At 48.6% G+C, this 21,906-nt stretch overlaps 1 protein-coding gene across 3 annotated transcripts in view; it reads right to left on the minus strand.

The window, feature by feature from the left end:
• The window catches only part of LOC119446494 (EH domain-containing protein 3-like), a 49,696-nt gene that overhangs the window by 18,927 nt on the left and 8,863 nt on the right, over nt 1-21,906 (minus strand). For all 3 annotated transcript variants that reach the window (XM_049664180.1, XM_037710929.2, XM_049664179.1), the window contains exon 3: nt 6,086-6,197. In XM_049664180.1, the coding sequence (XP_049520137.1) occupies nt 6,086-6,197 (112 nt within the window). The remainder of the gene's footprint in view (nt 1-6,085; nt 6,198-21,906) is intronic.

A 21,906-nucleotide genomic window follows, 5' to 3' on the forward strand; every position in this document is an offset into this window, starting at 1 on the left:
ACATTTCACACGCCGCGCGTTGTCGGTCCGACGAAACAAAACCGCACGAAAAACGAAATTACACCGTTACCTGGCGCGTGTCGGCAATACGCTGGCCGGCCGCGCGCAGCACACTTTCGCGAAAAGGCGACCGCAGCCGGGTTTTTCGTCTCTCCTCGCGAAGCGAGAAAGCAGTACTGCAGTGAAGATGAGCGACGGCCACGAGGCGACTGGGTGCCCGAGCAAAAGGAAACAAACAAATGCACATCGTCCGTGACGCCGCGCAGTCCCCTGGACACCGGCGCAAGAAAAACTGTGCGCTTGGTCCCTCCTCTTCGCTCCGCTGTCTTCGCGAGATGGACAGCACAGCAACGTAGACACCGACGAGACCGCAAAGAGTGAGAGAGAGAAAGAAAAGATGGACAAGCTCTCAGGGGGAAGAGCACCACCGATTCTCTTCCTGCTTTTGCTTACCCGCGCACGAGACCGTTTCGACAGGTAGAAAAAAAAAAAAAAAAAATCGCCCACTGGCAGCGCACGCGAAGATCCGGCGAGCGCTCGCGCCGCGTGTGCTGCCTTCGGTGTCAATCGCTCGGGAGATGCGCAAAAAAAAAAAAAAAAAAAAAAAAAAAAAAAAAAAAAAAAAACGTCCGTTCCCCAGAAGTACCTAGGACGGCAGCGAGCTTTCCCTAGACGCGCGTGCCGTTTGTGTCAGCTGTTTTCGGCGCTTCCACGGACTCGGACGTTCGCTAAGAAAAATACTGAAGCAGGTAAAACCCTTCGATGTTATGTAATGTAAACCCTGATAAAGACCGGTCAAAGCTTTTGAAGTTAAACACTTGTTCTGCTTACCTTGTAGCATCACTCAAGTTCTTATATATATATATATATATATATATATATATATATATATATATATACGTTACCGGCTTCCCAGACTTCACACACGTACACTTTTTCCCACTTTGACACTCCTAATGCTCACGCATTAAGAACCCGCGCCTTTAAAGCCTTCGTGAAGCGGAAGCAGTCTCAAGTCGTCCGCACAACTTCACGCGCGAGCTCTTCTTATAACATAACATAACCAGCTCGTGTGTTATGTGCCATGCCCACTCAGGTGTCCCAACCGTTGGGCTGCCGCATAAGGGGGAAAACGCGCGCTAGCACTGTTGACAGTGTTCGAAAGATCACTGGCCATATTTGGCGACATATCGTTTTCACGGTGCTTTAATGGCTATAAGCCATCAAACAGATTTTTTTTCCGTCGTTACCACGAGGAGCCACGCTGTGCAAAGTGGAAAGTACGTCCAGTGACTGGCCGATCGATAACGCAATCTCCGGATTCTGCGTTTGCCTTGCTCTAACGAATTAGAAAAAAAAAAAAAAAAAAAGGAGCGGATGTCGTGACGTAAGCCCCAGCTGCGCACTAAAGACACTCTTTTAGTAGGCCTTCAAGACTAGTCTGAGCTGCAATTAGAGTTGGAAACCCTTATTAGCCGTTCCACCGACGTGTGACGCGCATTGTATTATGTCCGGCCGATGACCAGAACCGAGACGTATATATATATATATATATATATATATATATATATATATATATATATATATATATATATATATATATATATATTCGCGCAAAGTTCCTCAAGCATATCTTCCAACCTGTGAACTTTAATTTTGTAAAAATCCCGTGAATACAACACTGAGGAGGAAGTGGAAGGGATCGGAGGGGGGGGGGGGGGGGGTTAGCACGCAGTTCCTTTGATGATTGCCTGTGCTGGGCCCACCTTTTTTTGTAGGATACATACTCGCGTTATTAACGACTATTTAACTTCAGATGCAGCAGACTAGCATTAACAGACTTGGAACAGCAGAGACCGAAAAGCAACCAACCTGTTCCGATTTCAGCGACGTTGCATTTGCCGATTTCGCCTGCTTCAGGAACTGGCCCGCATAAACTTGCCCGAAGCAAGTAACCCTCCTTTCGCCATCTGAAGGCTTCCAACAGAAGGTGCGGATTCTGACGAGCGAAACTTTTTTTTTTTTTTTCCGCAGGCAGTATTTTTCCTAGAGCGTGACGTAGCACTCGTAAAATCATAGAACTGGCCGAAATTCGTAGACATTACGCAAAAATTCGGGGCTGCTGGCAGCTACGCTCAAGATGGGGATGTCCACCTGTTTTGTAAAGTTCGGCGAAGCGGCGAAACCGAACGATCGAGGTCGAACGAAGAAATGCGAGCGAAACTGTCCCTAGCACAGCTGCGAAGACACCCGTTTAGCCGATGCAGACGACGACGACGACGTGAGCGCGTGCATATGTGAGGGCCGGAGCGCGGTGTGGTATTATTTTTCCTTCGGTAGGCGTTGTTGTCGTTGTCGCACCAGCGTGACTGCTTGCAACCCTGCCTCTGCCGCGGTTTCGCTCTCGCTCGCACCGGGAAATGTCAGGCTGCTGCGAGATAAGAAACGTAAGAAGCCGCGCGCGCCATCTCCTCCTCCAGACCTCCCTCCTGCGGGGCACATATACATACGCACAAACACAAACTCGCCTTGCGGACACGCAACAAAAAACCCCTCCGCGGTGCAGGCAGGCGGGCAGGAAGGCAGCGGGGCAGGCGGTGATCGCGGATGTAGGTCACGAAAACCCTGGCGACGGACGCCGTTTGCAACGGTGCGGCCGCCGTTTCACTGCGAGCGCCTTTTGAATGACGCCAGCTGGGAAAACTTGAAGGCGGACCTCGCGTTTCGAAAGACGACGTATAGAAACGGACGCCGAACTTCGCGGCTTACTAACTTTCGCGCCACCTGTGGACAAACAGACGGACTGAAAGATGCTCTTCTTGAGGCAAGGTACAGCAGGCAACGCGGGTGCGTATAATGAATAACGAATCGCCTAAGGTAGGCGCCTAAGTCGGTTAGCTCTTCCTGAAGGCTGGTCACTCGTCGATGACCGCATTTCGTAGCGGAGCCTTGCGACTAGTGTCATTTGAGAACTCCGGTTCACTGGCCGGTCGGACCAGGTGATGGAGGCTGCCTGGAACGGCGCGACCAATCGGAGCGTTGCCTATATACATACAGCTGCTGCGCTCTGCGATGAGCGGCTATTTCACAGTTCGCCTTGGAGGTCGGCCGTCGATGCAAACGCGGAGGGTCACGATCAGCCACGTCACAATGAGAGCCCGCGCGTTGCGTGTAATAAACATCGCGAAGCTAGTCCGCGTGCTTCTACGATATCCAAGGTTGCGCGACGCGGTGCCACGTGCCCTGCGTGAATATTTAACCAGGGGTCGTAACAGTGTAGTATCCCACTTGCCGAACTGCTCCGATCGAACGGCAAACCCATTACTATACCGTGTTCGCCCAACTACCACCAGAAATTTAAATATAAAAAAAACCACGTATATGGATAAGTAAACTGCGTTAGGGTGCCACAATTAAGCACATTCCTCGAATGAGAAATGCGATTCAAAGCGCTGTCAAGGTGTATGAAACATCCAGCGCATTCGGTATCGTCTATCGTTGTCTCACTACCCTCCTGGGCACTGCCAATTAACAATGCATTTCTGTGCCAACGTGTGGCTGTAGGAACTCATAAAATTTGAACAGTGAACTGGACATATGACTTAAATAAACACGCATGCAACTTTTAAGTCTTATTGCGGCGATCAGGTCGCAGCAAACGATGCATTGTTTACAAAACGCGACAACTGACATAGGTGAGCAACCAGCACATAAATTCCGAAAGACAGGCACAAATTTGTCGGAGGTGCTCGATTCTGGCATACACCGAAGTTCAACTCAAAGTCATGGGATAGACGCACGAACGTCGGTACCCTGCTTTTTTCTGGCCATATATTATATTAAGCCACAGGATCCGAAGCTTCAATGCTTCGGATCGATAACGAAGATCGTAGGTCATACCCAATGTCAATACCAGTTGACCCGAACTGAATACCCATGTTCAATAGCTATAACTTATCTCGCAGGCCAATACATACGGTCGAAGCTGGTGGTGTTAGTCAATATCGTGAATCAATATCGCTGGCCAGTGATAACGGTCGATGCAAAAGACAACTATTACAGTCAGTTAAAGAAAAAAAAGTTAATACGTGTAATCTACGCCAATTAATAGCGAAATCAAAACCAAATCGATTCGTACAACGCCCTTTCGCGTGATTCGGCTTCCAGAAACCGTCCGCACGCCCCGCTGCTTTTCTATTAGCAACAAAGTGACGACGCGGTTTGTGTGGCGCCGGTATGCGAGCGTGCGGGCGACTGACCTTTTGCCACGTCCAAACACAACGTCGCGCGGGCGACAACACAACAGGCAACGGTCACCGTTCCCGTACGGTCACACAAAGCGAGACTCCCGGTCGCAAGTGCTTCCAGGGAGGTGAACTACGCACGCACACACGCACAAACACGCACACACCCGACACGAGATGCACGCTCTCCTCTCTCTCCCGGCTTTCGCATTCGCTCGATCCATCAACCTTCGCAGCTGTCACAGTCGAGTGTGCTGAGCCTCTTCCGTACACTCGCATACACACACACACGTGCACCAACGTAACGTTTCAGCGCCGGCTTCTCTTCTTTTTTTTGGCTGCGTGCACAGACCTCCCGGAAGGCCAACTGACGCCGAGGACATGAGCTCCCGACTCGGTTGTCGTCGTTACGTGCGGCCCAAAGCCCCTGACTCATCCTCCGAGCTCGCATATGTATGTACTTACGTGTACGCGCTCCGAAGAGGAAACCCCGAACGCCAGCGGTGCGGTAGTTGTAATACGTCAGCAGCTTATATTGCTCCTCGTTAGCTAAATTTGATAGGGTTGTTGTAAACAGCCCAGGTATATAGAGCCCCAGAGCGTGAGGACGCGGGTTTTGACTTCCGGTCGCGGCAGTTGCATTCCGATGACGGCGGAATGTTAAAACAGGCAGACTGCTTCCCCAGACTCATTTTACTGCGACGGAAAAGTAGACGACAAAACTGACGCTTCTGTTCTTTTCTGTTCGACTACTAGTTCGACGCTTTGAACAATCGCCTTCGCCATACGTTACTTTTCCAAGAAATTTCGAGCGGGCATACTTGCTTGTAGATTTTTCTTCACATTTATATTGTCTATTATTATTACTACTATCATTACTTTCTTATTAATTTATTATTGTTATTATTATTTGTGGTACGAACACCGCAATTTCATGACGTCACAACGTCTCGCTATCTGCTTGCTGTCTACATATACAGGGTGGGTCTTTTTTCTTTTATTTTTTTGTTAGCAGCACTAAATTTTTAAACATTGCCCGTGGCAAATAGCACGATATTAACCCTTGATCTAAATTGCGCGATTCGGGCGGCCATTGCGTCTATGAGAAATCAAAATGCTTAATTGAATAATTAACATTATTACGCTTATTAACTTTATAAATTAATTACTTAACGGCAGTATTTTCAATATACGAATGGTATAGCTAGTGAGGCAGCAAGGCATAACGGCTTAGAACGAATTCTGAGGATAGGATATATATAGGTTTCAATATATGCGCCGCCAAACTGGCGGTAAAAATGCACTGTTGTGCCACTTAGTTTTGCGAGAAAACGCTGTTTCATGCAATAAAGCACAAACGTAACTGAAACGCAAATGGATACCGTCGGACACATTGAAAAACTATATGTCAAAACTGGCGTAGTCCTGAGAATTCGTTCTAAGTGGCCTGCCTAGCATACATATACTCACTAACTGCAATTCGTAAAATGAAATATGTGCTGTAAGGTAATTAATTAGAAAGTTAATTAGCGTAATTACGTTACTGATTCAATTAAGCAATTTCATTTCTCGTACACGTTAACGGCCACCTCATCGAGTAATTTAGATCAAGTGTTCGAACAGTGCTATCTGCTACAGGAATTTTTTTTTTTAATTTGGTACAGTTAAAAAAAAAAAAGAACACCCTGTATACGCTCGGTGTTTATTTGGCCGTCACGTTCCCCTTCTGGCCCCAAGGATGTACTTAATTAAAAGCGTGATTAGATCGTAAAAAAAATTTTTTTGGCCCACGCGAGATTTGCCAAACAATTACGTGAAAGGCGCAGCACGTAAGTACGCACCAGTTGATGAAGGTGCTCTTGCCAGCCGAGTGGTTCCCGATGAGTAGGACGACGATCTTCTTGCGCGGCGGGAGTAGCGTCTGGCCCAGCGACTCTGCGATCTTCACCAGCCCTGCGTGAATAATGAGAAATGCGCGCGTCGTGTCATCAGTCACCAACGCGGCCGTGCTGCTGCTCAAGGTGCAGCGCGCGCGATCAAACGCAACACGGCACGGAACAAAGGAACACTCTCTATAGAGAAGAATTTATTGAGCTTTCTTAGCGAGTTACCCCCACTATTTCGCATCGAGTATATGTTTCTAGCCTGTTTCGTTGGCCGATCTCGAAGATCGTGCAGGCTAAATGTCTACCGATTCAGAAGGTAGCGGTCTACAAAATGCGGGCCGATCCCGAAGGTAGTGCAGCTAAAAAAAGAAAGAAAAAAGAAACTAAATGAAGCAGTCCGACGCTTCTATACTCTCCTCACGCGAGAGGTGACACCATAGCCATATAGAATGCCGTGCGCAGTGACTCCGCCCCATTCTCCTCTTCCCCCCACACAACTTGCTTAGGAAGACATTGTGTTCGATTGAGCTTAACTAGAGGTTGAATCGCCTTCCAACTTTTCTTTTAGATGTATCTATTATTACCCCCTGCAATACAAAGAAAAAAAAAAGAAAATATCACTTTTACCGCGAGTGGAGGCTTGGTAAGCCGGACGTCCACGTTCCCACACGAGCTCGCCGTGACGTGACGTCATGGATTTTGGCGGCGTCTGCACTGGCCTCGTTAATGTTCTTCTGTTCTCTCTCTTTCTTTTTTCTTTTTAAATCGACAACAATAGATTGCATTTCGTTCTTAAAGAGCTAAAGACTGAACTTGGCGAGTTTCAAAAGATTTTACTGAACCACAACGACCCAAATACAAAAACAAAAAGAAATACTAAATACGTGACGTCACGCTAACGTACCAGCGCGAAATTTAACAAAGAAAAATGAAATAAAGGAAGTCTAGCTGATCATGTTTCTCTTCCAGTAAAGAATCTCTTGCCTCGAAATCAACGATAACAGAGCTAACTTCGATTGAGCTAACTTCGATTGAGTCATCCTGTCTGAAGCCTCTAACAGATTTGTTGAATGATTTGACGAAGTTTTCGCATGTGTTGCACCCTCGTTCTATCCTTGTTTCTTGCTCTTCACTCTCAGTATGTCGTATCAACAAGGTCGCATTCCCGCCCTTCTCAAGTCCCTACGGAGCAAGCAAATCCCGCCGAAACTCTTCCCAGCGCCGCTTCGCGGCATCGAAAAACGATAGAGATCCAGCGTCCAAGCCAAGCCAAGCCTTGAAGAGCTACCAGAAGCAGCATCCTTATTTCAAAGGCAAAATAAGAAACGAGGTGCTGGGAAGCTGAGCTGTTGGTGAACGTTCTGTTTAGTCTTAATTAGTACCAAGTGTATCTTTACAATTATAAACCTTCCAAGTGCACGTATGTTTCCCGCGTTTTCCGATGAACACTCCAGTCGCGAATGAGCGCCTCGTGTCCCTCTTAATTTCTTTTGTGTGCCATCGTATGCGCAGCTGAACGACTTAAAGTAAATGAGAATTTTCGACGAGTAAGGTCCGGGCACGTACTTGTGGAGTAATCTAATCGACTGTTCTCCCTCTGCCATGATGGACTGGGCTTAGAAGCGCATTATCAACGTTGCAGCCGTCTCGCTTCTGTATAGAGCCAACAGTATTCCTTGATATACAGCGTGCCGATAAGCACTTCGATATGATTGTCCCAAATCAACGAACAGTCAACAAACCGAGGACCATGCGTTCCTCCATTTCCATTTCTTTATCTCTCTTCTGCGATTACGTGGAACCGACACCCCAACCCGGCGTGTTAGTACGCGAAAATCATTTGCCGGTTATCATCACTTATCGGTTAAATCGTTTATCGGTTTCACTGAATTGTCCACGTCCACGGGATTGAAGAGGAACACGCGTATACAAAGCCTTGCACGAAGCTTGACAGCGCTAATTATTCGAACCAAACGTAACCACACCCGCGAACTTCAGCAGCGCGACACCATGCAGATCTAGACTTCTTTTACTTGCGAAATCAAGCTATGTGTTTGCGTTGGCCCGTGTCATCCTGTCTGAAGCCTCTACTGTGTCATGTGGTTAATCTGCAAAAAAAAGCAAGCAAGCTGAAAAGGGCGCAAAGGTGCGCACCGAAGTCTCGAAACCAACAGCCGTCATTCGCCGAGTGAACGCTACACGATCTATAGCGTCGCAATACTGCGCAGCAGCAAACTTATAGCGGGCTTTCTATAAGACTCGTAGTATCTGCAGCATATATCTGCAGCCTTGCAAGCACAAAGTTCGTCAATGTATGTACAAGAAGCGGCGACTGGAGGGTACAAGCACGTGGTACGTCAGTGGCACCGCATCGCGTGCGAGAGATGCCGGAAGAATGACCTACTACTGCTCTGCGAAACCACGCTCTGCAGCAAGCGACCAAGTAGTTTGTACTATTGCAGAGCTGTTCCGCACCATGTCTCACTCCCTATGGGAAGTCCTTTCATTCGCACTTATGCATAAAGAACCTTTAGTTTCTTCTCATTTCCACCGGCTCGCCGCCGTCTGTTTTCTTTACTATTTCTTCCCAACAAAATGCAGTATCAACGCTGAGGGAGGTGTATAAACACACGTCGCAAATCGGAACTATAGCAGAACAGACGAAACTAGGCGGTCGCCAAAATGTAAGGTACATTCGCTGCGCTGCGAAGTGAATACCAGAGTCATATTTGGTGCAACTGCATAACGCTATAGGAAAGACGACGCAAAAAAAAGTGTGCCGTGTGCTGCGAAAATATAAAGTAGCAGTTTCGCCCCAAAGGCAAAGCATCGAATGCGATAGTAAATTAGCAGGCAGCTATACGAAGTAAGGATATTAGTTCCATAGGCCGTACGTATAAACTTACAAACATTCGCTTACTCACTAAATTAACAAACAAGCACGGTGTCAGGCACGCACAGGTAAAAATGAACACATCTCACTCGATGACCGCGGCAACTCGCTGTCAAAACGCCGGAGTGAGGAAATGTGGCCGCAGCAGTGAGGGAATCGACCTTCGGGCTACCTCTCGCTTTAACGTGAACTAAGTGTCGAAAGCGCAGCGCATACGAAGCTACCAGCACGCGGCGCACTTTGTCCACATCGCAGATCGCTTTCTAGATACGTCGCCCGCGCGGCCGCGCCGTACGCAGCAGCCGCCGAGAAGAATGCCCCACCCCCATCCCTCCCCACCCGCCGGTGCCTCGCGCGCGACGGAAGACGGCGCACTTCCCTCCTTTGCGCGCGCGAGATGGAGCCGCGATCGTCGGCCGACCCTCGCAAGCTTTTACTCGCACATACAGCATATACGGCGCGCGGCGACGATGTTATCGTGCTTGTACTTTACACGGAACGTCACGACGACGCCGACAGAAATGCGTCTGGAGTGTCCGTATAATTGCAATAAAAGGCAGAAGAGTGGACGAACAGGCACGCGCAATTCGATTTCGGTGGAAGGACGGCATTTTCTACAACCAGCTGTCGGTTACGGCACATGTCTGCCGCATAGTTAGTTGTGTAATGTCGCTTACAAAAGTAGGCAAGAAAGTTTAAAACAAGAGAGGAAGAGTGTGAATAAATCGTTCACTTCCACGTCAACCAATGTTCTTTGTATTAGACTTCATACACAACAGTCACGCAACACGACAGTAGTGCATAAAAACCATGCGCGTCTGTATCTTTAAAAATATGCCGTGCACCTGACACGGTCTGATAAGCGTTCCACAGAATACACGGTTCGTGATGCACGAGTCAACAACAGCAGCCGGGAAGTCTCAAAGCTACCAGACACACTCGCAGTGTTACGGCCATTTACAAAGTGCTCGTTTCAGAAAGAACATCGAGGCCTTGGCCTTTCCAGCTGGTCAGCACGTTCGTCCAGACCGGCAATATATAATTTTCTATATATACGTTAAGGTCGTCGGCTTCGATGACGAACTGCGACGGCTCTTTCGACGCTGCGCAGCAGTGTCCTTCGCTTCCACAGGAAAACCGAAATTTTCCAATTCCAGCAATACGTTAACAACTTACACTCCTCTCCGCTCGCCGTTTTAAAGCATATAGGCGTTGTTGGCTACAGGTTGCGGGCGAGGTCCCTTCTTAGTCACCCATTTGCAAGAAAAAAGGCACACGCGTTGGCGTGACAGTGTGAGTAAGCCTAGGCGCGTCGCGAACTATGAGGCAGGACAGGCGCGCGTTGCCTCCCGCCAGGCGTTCTGTCTCATTAGTTCCAGGCAGCATTGCCGAAACTGGAGCCGCGCAACCACCAACAAGATTTCTGCACAACCTACTCGACAACTGGTTACAGCGTCTCTAAGTTCGCTGCAGCGTTCTGCTTCTTAGGCAGATTCCCGGTGCACCTTTTATTCAAAGTTCAACGTGCGCAATACTACATATACAGGTGGTCACCGATTTTCAACATTTCGTGTATTTGGTGCTCGCACCCCTATATCTTCCAACATAGCAAGATACCTATGTACGATGTACGACGAAAGGCTTAAAGGAAAAACGCCAGAGGCGATACTAAATAGGCCCTTTTCGAAGTCAAAACGAGCAAAACATTCACACGAGAAAAAACACATCGTTACACATGTCATTTACAGGTCTTCTAGAGATAGAGCTGTCCAGATAGGCACTTTGAGAGTTGCTCAGGACAGGTGCCCGTGAATTTGTTTCAACTTTCAAAGGTTACCAGCTCATCCTACAAAGCACTTTGCTCCAAGAGTTCCTGCCTATATATTTTAGGCCAGATCGAAGACGTGGAAGCCCTTCTAATGTCTCCAATATGGCACATATCGAAGAGACCCGATTCTTAACGCCGCCCCAAGGATAGAAAGAGAGACTCTTTACTGAAACAAATAAAGTAAAGGTTTCTGCCGGCGTGTCAAAAGAGCGAATGGACTATTCGCGTGGAGGGACTTTATAGAGCGTCCCATGTGCACTAGATTATTTTGATGCGCTCCAGGGAATTCGCGACAGTGAGCATAAGTGAGCCAGCGCCATTGTGAATGGGTAATCCTCAGAACAGCGTATAACATTCGAAATACGTAACCAAATGGTGACGATTATAAATCATTCAAAGCTCTGCAACGGAAGCTCGCTTTTGCACGACACCCGTTTGCCCAGGCATAATGGCGGTTCTGTAGTTTTTATCCAAACGTAGACAAAGCGAGAGAATGCTTAATGAAAACAGCATGTAGGAGAGGTTAGCTGAGCTATAGGTTGGCATATATGCTATTCTAAATGTGCAGGATGAATTAAAGAGGTAAAATGAATGATAGAGAGGTTATAACGAGAAGTTATATCCGGATTATTATCCTGTATTACCTGTGTTAACTATCCTGCAATGCCCAAACACACTTCCACATCGAGGAAAATTGGAACAAATTGCAGACTATTCATTTCTGGCCACGGAGGAAAATGCGTACATTTGTAGAAAAAGAAACATCTTTATTTCAGTTATAACTTATTATTCTACTAATTAATAATTATTAATTGGCCTGTTAAACTATATATAGCTGAACCTTTACTTTAGCATATCGATAACGCAGCTATGGGCTATGTTTCCGCGATTCAATCAGCATCTTGAGGCACCAAACTGAGCGTACAGCATATATGATACATTGCGCATTACAGGGTTAGAAAAGGCCGGAAACGAGTAAAATAAGATAAAAAGAAAGATAATTTATATCAGAATCTGTGTAGCCGCTATCACACAGTCTATTAAGGCGCCACATAGCCACACACAGTGTCAGCGTAACATACAGATACATACAGTATGACCCACGAGCTCTTGACGGAAAGAGCCAACTCTAAAACATCTCCGCCTCGAAGAAACGTTTAGCGCGTGTAAATCCGACTGATCTGCTAATCGGCTTTACCATATTTAAGATTGGAAAGAAATAATACCAGAATATCGAAGGCGGCGTCATCATATAGCCTTGCCGGAACGACGGACTACACCGTCACGCGGAGGAATACATGCGCGCCTTTACATCGTTCGAGTGCTTTTTCTTTCACTCCACTGCACGGAATTACCGGCACGCAAACAAGCACAGGGGCGAGTGCGGGACCGCGTGCCCTCTCATACTTTCGTCCAGCGGCAGCTGCAGCGAGAGGCAAATTCGAAATTAAAAATAAAAACAACAATAACACGTGCGCCGCGGCCCTGAGTTGGAGCGGACCGTTAGTCACAAAGACACTTCACACACGTTGTCGAATCATGCGCGGAGCTCGTCGCTCGCTCGCTCGACCGTGTCGAAGCGAACAGGTCGGCGGCGCGTTTCCGCCAGACTCTGAGAAACAGACATGCGAGACGACGAGAACTCATTTTGCAACGCGGTGCTGTTGCCCAATAAGCAAAGTTCGCGCATGTTGCCCAGAGCGCATACGGACGACGACGTGATGAGGGGTGCCGGATAATTCGAGTAGTTAATACTGTGGCTATAATACCAGGAGCAACTCAGTAAGCACCAGAAAAAGGTGCTTGGAGGACAGCTTGAGTGTCAATGTACTGCACCGTACTCACACGTGGTCACAGCGTGAACGCCGGCGCGTGGCGACACACGAGATATAGGGCTGTCAACACCACTTATGTGTTGTTCGTTTTGCCACGATCGTGCGGACGTGAAGCATTATTTATTAAACTGTGCAGTCTTCGCCGAAGACTCTTCTTCAAAAGGTTTAAACTTATATGGAGCGGCTCCGTGCGCGACCATATGGAGGACGCTGTATTCTTCAGGAAATGAATTTGTTTCGCCTCCTGTTGAAGTTGCTTAGAGAGACCGATTTGTCCAGCGAGTTGGTGACCTTTAGCACTACTTGCTAATAGCCAGCAATAGCAAGGCTGAACTTCGTGGAGCGTAGACATATCCTTCTACCTTTGTTACGTTTGACCGCCTTATTCGTTTCCTCTTGACAGTGTTAGCGCGATAAGCGACATGCTTGCGCCACATGCAACTCTCAGGCACATTCACCCCACACAAGTTAAAGTGAGACGCCCAGGCGGAGCAATTATTAATGGTCAGGATATAGTATATAGTGATTGTACCTGTCGTATAACCTCAAACACAACTTACTACTTAGAAATGATTAAATATCCCAAAGCATCCGTTATTTAAGAACGGCGTACGTGGTTTCAAGTGCTAATGCGGAAAAGATGAAAAGGCCGCGTGGATTAGCACCTCAGTATAAAGTTGGGCGGCTAATTAGAGTCGAAGCAACCGATATACGAGGTCTAAGGCATCGCCGAAAGGTCCAATCAGCGACGCACTTTCTCCTGACGAAAAGGCAGTACGGCCAGCCTTATTTGGCTGCAGCATACGATTAACACAACATGTTAATTGTTTATTATGTTGCGCAAACAGACCGATCAACGCCCGATAAACATGTTAATCGCTGGCGTTAACACCTTTTTACATTCTTCGTTAAATCACGGGAAAGAGCTTTCATGTTGGCACGCTTATATACTGCAAAGCGCGCTCCGATCGAGTTACGTCATCAGCCAAGCCAAGTAAACCGACACGTATATCTGAGTAAATGGATACGGATGCATATTACGAGCATCTCCTTTTGAAACGGGGGAGTCACCAGGGTCATTATTTTTACCTTTCTACCGCATTTATTCTCCGATCCTCAAGAGATCACTCGTTCGCGTTGAAAACCATCGAATCTTTGAAGTCATTTAATGCCCTACAAACAACTTCCCTACGTTTAAGCAACCAATCTCCCAGCTGTCGTTTACAATTATCCACGTCAGTAGAAGCACCGAAACGCCAACTATGTATAATGGCCGAAATGTGCAGCTTCCGGGAAAGCTGGAAATCTAAAGATTCGAAAACTCTCACCGCGTTTAACGACGCTGCCATACAACGCCTCCTGTTTGGATATACACAGCAGCGACCATAAAGCTGCCTCGTGTTCTTGAACTTGGAACGCCCGAGTGTTACGCCCGCAGCATTCGAAGGCCGCGCAGAATCGATACCCAAGTCACGTCGCCAACCGCCGACGATGCGAAACGGAAACGACAAATCCACAACGAACACTTTTTCTACGCAGGTTTTCAGCGCACGTATACAGGCAGGAAAGTCTCCCGAACTCTTCCAAGGTGCTGTTACGCAAGCCCAGTGTTTCGGAAGCGCTTCCAAAGTCCACTCTTTACAATCAACAAGTCAATCGGGAGGGTGAAGGACGAGATGCCTATAGCAAAGCCAGGAGGCAGGACACACGAAACTGTATACGGACGATGGTCAACCTCTCCATCGCTTTCTTGCATAAGCAGGCAGTGAGCCCTTCAGCTGAAACGTGACCTGCAAAACGCTATGGCGCGTACATGCGAACCCCGCCACAGTGTTCGAAATCTCGGTATACGAGTATACACCGCGAAAGCGGCCTGTGGCGTGGCTGCATCTTCGGAAGGCTGTCAAGCGCTGAAGACGGTGGTTCTCGCCCCACCACTGAAGCTAAGCAGCATTTTGGCTCGGTGAAATTTGGGGGAGGGAGACACTAAAGCTAGGAACGCTGCCGGTTATTCTAATGCCGCGGAATAGCTTATAGAGTGCTTAATAAGCGAGATAGATGGTGGCGTCCTCGGCGCATAAGCGAGACGTTGTCGTGGTGCCCTCGGAAAGAGGTGTCCCGTATGGCCGTAGGAACCAATAAATCATCCCGCTGAAGGTTGCGTGTTCTAATCACGTCCATGTCAGCGAGCAGTGGAGGTGGAACTCCGGGAGGGAGGAGATCTCTCAGACCGGCACGCCATGGCGTCGACGGGGTCCCGGAAGCGGCAAGGCTGACGTGGCCGGGTGATATGAACGTGTTAAATGGAGCGCCTATCTTGTGTATTTGTGTAAATACCTTGTGTATTTATAATCCCATCTCCACCTCTTCTCTGCTTTTTTTCCCTCACATATTCCAATCGTGTTACCCGTTAACAGAGACGACATCAACTTCGAATCCCAGCGCGTCTAGAAGGTGGACCTTCCCTACCGTTCTGCCTGGCTCCCAAGGATGCACGCAGCGCCACCCACCCCGCTCCCCATAGCCCCTATCAAACGCGAGAATAAATCGTCACAGCGTCCGCTTAGGAGACTCCGAGAAAAGCATAGTGCCTTTTCATACAAGCCATAAAAGGATTAAAAAGAAGGAAAAAAAAAAAAAAAAACTGAATATCCGCTTCACCACGGTACCTCTCGTCGGCTGCTAATGGGACCAAAGAGGAAATGATGAGGGAGATATGTTATATTCACATGAGCCAATGCAAATATACTTCGATGATCGAGCCACGGTGACGTTGAAGAACGGGCCGATGTCCACACGGAGGTTCGCATTGTCTTTGCAAAGATATACTTAGAATCCGCACGTGCGCGGCGCTGTCTATGAAACAGGCAGACGTATATAGCGACGTACCTAGGGAGACAAAACAGCCAGATGCGTTTCCCCGCCGGCGCTGGACTTGCGGACAACCCTGCGACGACGACTCGGGCGTCGCGATCGATGTTCGACGGACAGCTTCCAGCGGGCGGACTAAAGCCTCGCCAGGCGCGGTGTCCCGTCTTTAAGACGGGGATGTCCACGTCGCACGCAGAAGGGGGCTGAGGAGGAAAGGCGGAGGGTACAGCGGAGAGATACAGCGCGGGTTGGGCACCGGAAGGAAACGCGCGGCGCTCGCGCCGGAAGCCCCGGGCTCGCGCCCAGCCAGGGCCGCGGGCTTCCAGCGGAGGAAGTCGACCGACGACGACAACGGGTCGCACGCGCAGTCTCGTATACGCACACACACACACACGCACGAACAAGCGCGAACGAAATCGCGTGTGTACGTGCATGTGCAAGGCGCGTGCAATGCGCATATAGGAAACGAACGCGACTTGTCGCCTTCCTGACGGGCACGACGGAGGAGGAAGAGAAGGATGCCCGACCAGAGTCGTTGCCACAAGCCGTATGTTCCTGCTGACGTAATCGACGCCGAGAAAGGCTTGTGGATATGGCTATAGGTGCGGCCCATTCCGTGATCCTTTAGTTTTTCTGTATTGCTTTCTTTCCTTCCAGCTCTAAACGCCGCGTTGTAGATGAGAAAGGCCGCAATACACAACGAGTCTGAACACTAATTAACGGCTTTTAAAGGGGCGCTAAATAGAAAACCTAATCTTACGATGACTACCGATGGTGATGCCAGTAGCAATCGAACAATGTGGCGACAGATAATATTACAGAAGTCACGCTTACTTAACACATGTAGTGGTAATTATGAGACTCTCGTTGCTTCGCGTATATGTCACATACTCCGATATCGTCCCACTTCACGCTGGCGCACTCGCTAGCCAAGGTGGCCCATAAGCATGGAGGCATGACGACCACTGTATATGACGCCGACGGTGTTACGACTAAGATAGAATGATATCGATCGAACGACAAATGCGTATAACGATGACAGCTTGAAGACAATGAGATGTGCTTATTTAAATTACGACGACGGCATAACGATGATCGACAACACGACGACGACCACATGAGAACAATGAGATGACGACGACTGTACGACGACGGTATGGGGTCGACGGTATAACAAACGCATGATGGCGTCTGTATGACGACGACGCAATGGGGACGATTTTATGGCAACGACGACATTATCATGATTGAATCACAACAGCATGATTATCATAGAATGACGAACGAGGAATGAAGTCGATAGATCGACGACCGAGGTTCGCGCCATTCAAAACGTGTTGCTGATGTGAAAGTAATGACAGGTTGACGGAGGCCGTGGGAGGTAACTGTGCATGGCGCTGCTACTGCTGCTGCTACTGCTGCGCCACCGTTACCCCCCACGGCCTCCATCAACCTGTCATTATACTTTCACATCAGCAACACGTTTTCAATGACGCGAGCCTCGGCTATCACTTCTCAAAGCTTAAAAAAAAATAACTTCTGGGTTTTACGCGCCAAAACCAAGATCTGATAACGAAACACGCCGTAGTGAGCGACTCCGGGTTAATTTTGACCACCTGGGGTTCTTTAACGTGCACCCAACGCACGGTACACGCGGGCGTTTTGGCATTTCACCCCCGTCGAGACGCGGCCGCCGCGGCCGGGATTCGATCCCGCGACCTCGTTCTTAGTAGCGCAACGCCATAGCCACTACGCCACCACGGCGGGTTTCTCAAAGGTAAGGAACAACGAGAAGGGGAAGCATGAGTAGTTGTCACCCGTTGCTTACAGAGATCCAATGAAACTCGCACCACTGAAGTCAATTCATTTTACCTTGTTTTATGTATCGCCCACCCAAACATTCAAGCTATACAGGAGCACTAAAGGTCCGCGCAGGTTGCGGGCAAGCGGTCTCAAGCACCTACGCACCGCGCGCTCCATTTATTGTTTCAAGCACATCACGTGCATGTTATCATCAGGCATGCCGAAATCCCTCGTTCTTTCTTTCGGCGAGAGCCAGGCGACTATATACATATCGAAGAGTAATGCGCGCGCAGCTCGTCTACGCCAAGCCACCGTGGTTCATCACACGAACCGCCCGCCATCGGAAGTCTTCATGGCCGCGCGCGTGGAAGCCGCCGATAAGCGAAGCGCGGGAAAAGAAACAAACAAAACAAAAGGGAGCAGCCAGCGCCCGGCGCCGCCGACGGCTTCCGGAACCAGAGGGGCGCGAACGCCGGAAGCCAGCGACGGGAGATCCGACTGCTGGCCAGAGCCGATACGGCGAAGCCGCAGCCAAAGGCTGCGACAGCGGTCGCCTCGAGCTCTGCAGAAGGACGACGTCGGACGTTCTTTGAGGAGAAATGGTGAGGGTGGTACAAGGGAGAGAAAGAAAAGAGAAACGAGACAGCTACGGGATTTGAAGAAGGCAGATGCTTAACTCCATGCAGAAGGACGACGTCATACCTTCCTTGAGGAGAAACGGTGAAGATGGTATAAGAGAGAGAGAGAGAGAGACGGTGAGGATGCCATAAAAGAGAGAGAGAGACGATGAGGATGGCATAAGAGAGAGAGAGAGAGACAGAAAGCGAAACGAGACCGCTACGAGATTTGAAGAAGGCAGATGCATAACTCCGTGCAGAAGGACGACGTCATACCTTCCTTGAGGAGAAACGGTGAAGATGGTATAAGAGAGAGAGAGAGGCGGTGAGGATGCCGTAAAAGAGAGAGAGAGAGATACGGTGAGGATGGCATAAGAGAGAGAGAGACAGAAAGCGAAACGAGACCGCTACGAGATTTGAAGAAGGCAGATGCATAACTCCGTGCAGAAGGACGACGTCATACCTTCCTTGAGGAGAAACGGTGAAGATGGTATAAGAGAGAGAGAGGCGGTGAGGATGCTGTAAAAGAGAGAGAGACTGTGAGGATGACATAAGAGAGAGAGTGAGAGAGACAGAAAGCAAAACGAGACCGCTACGAGATTTGAAGGCAGATGCATAACTCCGTGCAGAAGGACGACGTCATACGTTCCTCGAGGAGAAACGGTGAGGTTGGTGTGAAAGAAAGAAGGAGAAACAAAGAGGGACCACGGGATTCGGAGACGCAGATGCATACTCCATGCGACCGCTCTCACACGACGCTGCATACTCCGTGCAGATATGCTGCAAACAGGTCACGCCGATACACCGAATGGCGGCGCCTTATCGCGAAACGACGCGTCCGGTCCCCCGACTGTTCCTGGTGCGCGGCCCGAGTGATTCACCATCGCCGAAAGGCATACCGCGCATAGAAGTCACATTGGGGTGACGACTTGCGATGCATATCCGTCGCTTTCCGCTCCTTAAGCTTCACGGAGAAAGGCGTTCGTAAACATTCGCGTGAATCTCAACCATCAGTGGATGCCTTGTGAGAGATAGAGAAAGACAATTCACTTATAGAGAAAGGCAGAGATTGGCCTGAGCCACGGTGCGGGCCTGCGCTAATTTGATCTATAGACTGCGCACCGGAGAAAGACGAAAGGGAAACCAGACAGTGTTGGAAAGTAACGCCGATTGTGGGCTTGTTCTTTCTTTTTTTTTTTCTTTTTATGCACAAATTTAGTATGTGTGAAACGCGAATGGGTTGGGAGAGGGGGGCTAATAAGGGCCCAAAACTAAATTCTCTGAGAATGGGCTCAGACGCTGACGCCCACAAGAAGTTCACAACCAAGAGCACATATTCGCCGCTCTCTCTCTCTGGAAGAGGAGACTCGCTTAGGTGTGCTTTCTGACGTCACGTTTTGAGGTTGATGACCTCAAGGGTGTGGCAACGTACGGGCTGGCTACCCAGAACCGTATGCGCGGAACCACGACAGAACCCTACAATCTATATATCAGCTTTATCTCGTCTCGTCCGAGATGGATCCGTTCCTTCAATCTAAAAACAAAATGGAGTGCCGGTAACTCCTTTCGCAGGAGTAAAGGAGCAACTGTTAGTCTTATTCCAGAGAGTACTCCATTTCGAGAGTTCTAGAACTTCCCGATGGAGTAAATTTACTATGACTGGACACAAGCAATGAACGAACGTCTACGCCACCAGGGAGCATAAGGGATCGCTTGAATGCGGAGACAAACGTGCACTGAAACATACTTTCGATTTTGTAGAAACACTGTACCGCGCGCTTCTCGTACGTCAAAGAATTACACTCAGCAACTTGAACGCTGGGAAACACGTAATTTAACACTAAAGCTGGTATCTGAATGCGGGACCTGGCGTCATCGACATTATCGTGGCGTCATGAAAATTGCTGCCGACGTGTAACAGTATACGGGTAGGTATGATGACGTTGCTCAATAAAAAAGAAAAAATATATATTTAAAAAATAGACAAGGGTGGTACGAGCGTTTGTTGAGGCGCACATTCTGCCGCACGATCGCAGAAAGTGAGAGAACCCATGTAATGTGACGTCATGACACGTCCACCTCCAGGGTATCGAAACAGAAACTAATTCGTAGAAAGAAGTATTACATTAGTAAACGTTCTCGCGCTTGCAAGTATTTTTTCTAGGATATAGAAAATTCGGACCTTTATTTACCGCATAAAAATGACATGTAGAAAACGTCATGGCCACACTTCAAAATAAAATGGTACGAACAGCTATTCTCGCATGAAGAAGCAGGCAGCACACCACTGTAGATTTTCACCACTGCATTGCACTTGTGGTTGCAGGCAGCACACCTGGGTGTTGCATCACTTTTTGCAATCTCTTTCACTATTTTGCTGTCACCTGCTATTTAATTCCGTCTCCTTCCACCGCTCCACTATATAGTATCGGACGTTATCACCTGCTTCCCTACTTTCGTATCTCTCTCTTTCACTACGTGGCCAAGCCGTCCCCTGCAGCCTCACCAACTCTAACCGCTGCAACTGCTGCCCGAACAATGTGGTTACAATCGCTGCAGAGATTCTGTTTTGTATCTATTGACGTTATGCTCATTTGAATTGACTTTGATTTGGCACTCGATAGAATATCATGCACGATTTTTGCAAGGATGTCGCCCCACGCATCCATCTCGGCTTATCGCTCAAGTTGGCGTTGGTGCGTGGCTCAACGTTTCGTCATCGTCAGAACGCTATACGCAACTCTCTAAACTGTTCTTTCTTTATTTTTCTTCGCAAGTGTATCCAAGAGCCCCGTTGGCGTATCTCCGAACGAAAATTTCCGGTGATATAGCAGCGCGCATCGACCGCGGTCCGACTGTTCCATTCCTTCTTTTTCTCTTTTTCGTTTCTGTTTTCCTTTAAGCCGGCGGAAGCGGACGTGAGGAGATATATTCGTCAACGGGCAAGACTCCGGCCGGGTTCCCTTTCGTGTCGCGTAATTTTCGAGTGCGTTCGCATCCAGCTGAATAATGCGTCAGCGCGTGAGTAAACTTGTCGCCGTATATATAAGCGGTCGTTTCGACATACCACGCCACATATGCGGTCAACTGCTGGCGAACAGCATAATCCATCAACGCGGAGCCAACGTAATCCCCTCGCTCACGCTCACATCCCAGTTGACTACATCTAGCTCGGTGGCACGTCGCTTCGTCGAAACATGGACTGTAGACCGGGACTCCTCCCGTTGTTCGCCCACAACTGATCAATGCTGCTTAGATTTGAAGCCGTGTACGGAGTAATTTTACGCGCTATAGCAAGTTATACTTAGTGTCTGTGCCGGTTCGCGTAATCTTGTCTGAAGCCTCTCGAGTGTGATGAGTGTCCTATTGGTAATAATAGTGGTAAATGTATTTAAAAAAAAAGAAAGAAATGCGACAACATCCGTGTACTTAGATTTACGTGATCTTTAAAGAAGGTGGTCTAAATTATTCCGGAGTCCCCCGCTACGGCGTGCCTCATAATCAGATCGTGGTTTTGGCAACTAAAACCCCGTTATTTATTTTCTTTAGCGCTCTAACAAAGACGGCTACTCCTCGAAGGCGCGCGCGCAGCACGCCACGCGCACAAAACTCTGTTTCAGTAGTTCCGTGCAGCACTGTGAAAGGTAAAAGCCTCTTCGACCAATCAGTAGCGCGAACACATCTTAAATGTGTCCTTCCGCTCCCTGTCGTCTGCTATAGCTAGCCGCGAGCGCTGCAGCGGGGAAGCATCTCCGAAGACTGTTCCCCTTACCCATATCTCTCGACGTGGTGCAACGCTACGTGAGTCGTATTTGGCGACTCATCGCGTCCAAGTGAAATTATTAGCCTTTATTAATATTTTATAAGTTACGGACGCAGTGTTCTCGCTGGGCGTGCAGAATCGCAGCGCGCTACATGCAACACTTGCT

The sequence above is a fragment of the Dermacentor silvarum genome, chromosome 3, assembly GCF_013339745.2.
Source record: "Dermacentor silvarum isolate Dsil-2018 chromosome 3, BIME_Dsil_1.4, whole genome shotgun sequence".
In the NCBI taxonomy this organism is placed as follows: Eukaryota; Metazoa; Arthropoda; class Arachnida; order Ixodida; family Ixodidae; genus Dermacentor; species Dermacentor silvarum.